The sequence below is a fragment of the Chiloscyllium plagiosum genome, unplaced genomic scaffold (assembly GCF_037043375.1).
Source record: "Chiloscyllium plagiosum isolate Xiang-an unplaced genomic scaffold, Cpla_swu_hap1 HiC_scaffold_36, whole genome shotgun sequence".
In the NCBI taxonomy this organism is placed as follows: domain Eukaryota; kingdom Metazoa; phylum Chordata; class Chondrichthyes; order Orectolobiformes; family Hemiscylliidae; genus Chiloscyllium; species Chiloscyllium plagiosum.
The window spans coordinates 42167181-42172238 of record NW_028270174.1 but is presented as its reverse complement, the minus strand read 5'-3'; the positions used below and the strand labels follow the sequence as shown (position 1 = coordinate 42172238).

At 39.9% G+C, this 5058-nt stretch overlaps 1 protein-coding gene across 1 annotated transcript in view; it reads left to right on the top strand.

Moving 5' to 3' along the window:
* The first annotated feature begins 2783 nt into the window (after positions 1–2783).
* Positions 2784–5058, top strand: part of LOC122539274 (interleukin-8-like) — a 3611-nt gene continuing 1336 nt past the window's right edge. Inside the window, exons 1-2 of the mRNA XM_043673975.2 lie at positions 2784–2911; positions 3421–3556. Coding sequence (XP_043529910.1) covers positions 2848–2911; positions 3421–3556 — 200 coding nt within the window. The 5' untranslated portion in view covers positions 2784–2847. The remainder of the gene's footprint in view (positions 2912–3420; positions 3557–5058) is intronic.

The following is a 5058-nucleotide window of genomic DNA, read 5'->3' as shown; positions in this document are numbered from 1 at the left end:
TGATCAGATCCTGGGGATTTATCCACTTTCAAGACATCCAGCACTTCCTCCCCTGTAATATGAACATTTTTCAAGATGTCACCATCTATTTCCCTACATTCTATATTTTCCATACCCTTTTCCACTGTAAATACTGATGCAAAATACACATTTAGTGGATCCCCATTTCCTGTGGTTCCACACATAGGCTGCCTTGCTGATCTTTAAGGGGCCCTATTCTCTCCCTAGTTATCCTTTTGTCCTTAATATGTTTATAAAAACCCTTTGGATTCTCCTTAACTCAATTTGTCAAAGCTATCTCATGTCCCCTTTTTGCCCTCCTGATTTCCCTCTTAAGTATACTCCTACTGTCTTTATACTCAATTTCTGATGTCTATACCTGACATATGTTTCCTTCTTTTCTCAACCAAACCCTCAATTTCTCTAGTCATCCACGTTCCCCACACCTACCATTTCTATCCAAATAACTTCCCTGGATGTATTTCTGGGAATATCCTCCCTCAGCACAGCTGTAACTCTATCCCTTATCAAAAACACCAGTTCCCCTCCTCTCTTGCCTCCCTTTCTATCCTTCCTGTAGCATTTGTATCCTGGAACATTAAGCTGCCAGTCCTGCCCATCCGTGAGCCATGTTTCTGTAATTGCTATAATATCCCAGTCCCATGTTCCTAACCATGCCCTGAGTTCATCAGTCTTTCCTGTTAGGCCTCTTGCAATGAAATAAATGTAGTATAATTTATCTCATTCTCTGCTTTGTTCCTGCCAGCCAGTCAGGCAACATCCGGGGAGCAGGAAAGTCGACATTTCCAGCATAAGCTCTTTATCAGGAATGGGGGGTGGAAAGGGGCTGAAAGGTAAATAAAAGGATGGGGATGGAACTGGGTGGAAGGTTGCTGGGAATGCGATAGGGAGATAGAGATGACGATGATAGAAATGATGGAAGCTTGTACAATTACAGCATTTAAAGACATCTGGATGGGTATGTGAATAGGAAGAGTTTAGAGGGATAGGGGCCAAGTGCTGGCAAATGAGACTAGATTAATTTAGGATATCTAGTCAGCATGGACAAATTGGACCGAAGGGTCTGTTTCTGTGCTCTACATCTCTATGACTCTATGAACCCTGCTCCCATGCATCCACACCTCACTCAATTACTGAGGCCAGCTGCTTCACTCCAACTTCTTGAGTGTAACGTAACATTGAGGTACCGTCTCTTTGAGCAGTGACTAGTGTGGCATTACTGAAGCTGCCAAGCTGCCAGCCCTCTGATTAGGATGGTGGCCAGTGGGAAAACACTGCTCATGTTTTCCCACTGATCGTTGATCGTTGATTGTTTGTGGGCGGCACGGTGGCACAGTGGTTAGCACTGCTGCCTCACAGCGCCTGAGACCCGGGTTCAATTCCCGCCTCAGGCAACTGACTGTGTGGAGTTTGCACATTCTCCCCGTGTCTGCGTGGGTTTCCTCCGGGTGCTCTGGTTTCCTCCCACAATCCCAAAGATGTGCAGGTTAGGTGAATTGACCATGTTAAATTGCCCGTAGAGTTAGGTAATGGGTAAATATAGGGGTATGGGTGGGTTGCGCTTCGGCGGGTCGGTGTGGACTTGTTGGGCCGAAGGGCCTGTTTCCACACTGTAACGTAATCTAATCTAATCTAATCTAAAAAGTAATCTAAAAAAATAATCAATGCTAGCTTCCATTTTGGCTCTGACAGCAGACTCGATAATCAGGAGTAGAATTCAGCCCAGACGTTTAATGTTTCTGAATTATCATTACTTGTCATTTTTTCTGATTAACTGATTTTTTTTGGGAGGGGGTCGGTATCGCTTATAGCAAACTAATTGCCTAATATGTTAGTAGCATTTTAATAATACAGAACAGGAGCACTGCTGAAAAATGGCACCTTTAATTGACTGCTTCCATCTTGCACGTATCAGAATAATTTGCATGAATATCAATAAAGGGAAAATCAATATAAATGTTGTAGTTTTGTCACCTTGCCTGTTTGGCAATGTCCTGTAACTGTAACGCTGTGTCCATTAACTTTCTACACCCCAGTCCAACACCGGCATCTCCAAATCATGAATGTAAATGTTGCTTTTTTTTTACTTGGTTATCTTGCAAATTGTCCTGATGAGTACAAAACAAAACGTTTCAACAAAATATGTTCCTTTTTCAGCAACATTCATCATATTTACTCCATTTGTAAACCCAGAACATCATGAGTAGATTTCCTGACAGGTTAAATAATTAGTAGCATATCTGATGGCAGTTGATAACTTGAAACAAAACTCAATGGAAAATGGCTGCAGACTGAATTCACTCTCGGGGTACAACTGTGTTTAAGTATTTGAATAATCTAATGTTACGTTTCCACAATCTCACTCATTATCCAAGCAAAGGAATTTGTAGAAACATTGCTTATTCAATAATGACCTTCTGGCTGACTTCTTCACAAACCTTTTGCTTCTGTTAGCTCTTGGCTGTTTTTTGATGTTTAAATGTTCAGTAAGCTCAGGGAGTATTGGTCATTCTGCATTGGAAATGGTTAAAGAATTTTTATAGCAAGAAAACATTTTCTCAATAGTGAACAGGCGATGAAAAAGAAATCTGATCCTTTTTACACATGACTTATTTTAGTTACATAATCTTCAACACGTTTTGCTAATGATGAATGCAACACATTTAACCACAACCTTCTGGAAATGCCCTCCAGCCTACGTCAACTTTCATTTGTGACTCACAGGATTTAGACAATAAATACAGATGTTGAATAATGTGGATCAGACATAGACTGCAACAATATACAAGAGTAAGAAGATAAAGTATATTGTACAAGGAAATCACAATGAACAGCAAGGTTACTCTCATCACTCTTACTCTCTTTGTACTTTATGTGGCTGCCACACAAGGTAAGAAATGAATAAGCTCTAGAATTGAATGTTATTTATTCAGAACCTAGAATTAAATTTGAATCCGCTCGCAAACAAAATTTACCCTGAAATTCTTGTTTTGGAATTACTATTGTAATTATCCATGCATTTTCCACGATACATTGAAATGGAGGCACGTAGAAATTTACAGTGATCTACATGTTTAATTCAATTTTTTAGAGAAAGTTCAATGGAAAGTGATAATGAAAAGGATGTTTTCATGTCATTGGGATATGGATCTAACTAGCTAAGCCCGCATTAATTGCCCATTCTATATTGGCCATTCTACATGTCCCTCAAGAATGTGACAGCGAGTTGCCTTCTTGAATCACCATAGCTCTTAGAGTGATGGAACACCTTTTCTAAATTAACTGTCAAGAGCAGAAAGTTAGAAATTAAATTTCAGTACAAATAAGAAGGTACACCTCTGAAAAAGAAAATTCAACTCTGTTTTCAGAACTAATCCTTTGTATATTTTGATTTTGTAGCTGCATCCATTGGAAGAACAGGAATGAACCTGCGCTGTCAGTGTATCAAAACATCTTCAAACTTCATCCATCCACAGTTCATGGAGAATATTGAAATCATTCCGAGTGGGCCCCACTGTGAAAACGTGGAGATTATGTAAGTGTTTACAATGGAATATTTATGAATCTTACTTATTTTAGAAATTACATTTAATTATTGTTTTAATAAAATATAGTCAAAATAGATGAAACAACATGCAAATAGTACAAAATAGCATCGCTTAAAATGCTACAAGATTGTCACTTCTTTTAGGTGTCTGGGTCTTTAACATTTAGAGTTTTAACTCCTCACTTTATTTATTACTGGGAAAGAAATAACTTGAAATGGTCACTTGTAAAATTTCCTTTTGACTCAAACAGAATGCAATTTGCCCATAGCGATGCAATTTACTTAAAGAAACCCAGAGAACTTGGAGACTCAAATGTTAAGCAATTTCACATTATGTTAGGCATGTTGCTGAGCTTATCCACCTTTGCAATTGAGTAGCATGGAACCAGGGTGCAACCTTCTGGTGAGTAAATAAAACTCACCTACCTATTTTGGCTTAGAGTTATCAGCCCCCCACACCCTCTCCGGCCTATCACCCTCACCTTAACCTCCTTCCACCTATCGCATTCCCAACTCCCCTCCCCCAAGTCCCTCCTCCCTACCTTTTATCTTAGCCTGCTTGGCACACCCTCCTCATTCCTGAAGAAGGGCTTATGCCCGGAACGTCGATTCTCCTGTTCCTTGGATGCTGCCTGACCTGCTGCGCTTTTCCAGCAACACATTTTCAGCACTAAAAAGACTCCACTTGGCTTTCTTCCCCATGGGCAATAGCCATTTATTGATCATCTGATATTTGTCAGAGCATGGATTTTAACCCTTGCTCAGAGAACTGCACTATTGGGAGCCCCACTGATTGGTTTGAGAGCAATGTAACTTAAAATGAAACGTCTGAATCCATTGCCACCAGTTTCCTGGACACAAGCATAAAAATGTACCATAATCTATCTTTTCAGGACATTGAAACTAATTTTACGCTTTTTTGCAAGCTTGGGAACAGGTAGATCAATGTTATTTCGCAAGCTACAGTTCATAGTTTTAGCATCAATGTCTTAACTCTCTGAAACCTAATCAAAGTGGGCACCAAATATATTAGCAATGTTTTTATTCACAGCTCCTCCCAGCCACTGTCATTCACTGGTATGGAGCTTGTTCTTCCACTGTTTGGAAGGTGCCTGCTTTAACCAGGATACAGGATCCGTATTGCAACATGACAACCATCCTGATGTCACTGGTTTCAAGTCCAAACCATAGCACAGAATTTATTATCAACAGCTTAATCCATGTTCCCAAAAAACACCGTTACCCAAACAAGTATAGCCAGGGCTTTATGATCCAACAAGATGCCGACTTACAGAGTTGGTGCCAATTTTTCCAGTTATTCACAATCTCACATCACAGATTGATCATGGATTTCACATTGGGTCTGCTGTCAAGTGCGCACCATCCCCAAACCAGGAAGATGTTAAAATAGAATTAAGAATTTCAATAGCATTGTATTGAGAATGTTTGTTTTACCCATGTTCTGATCGTGGACAGCCAATTTGAAACGT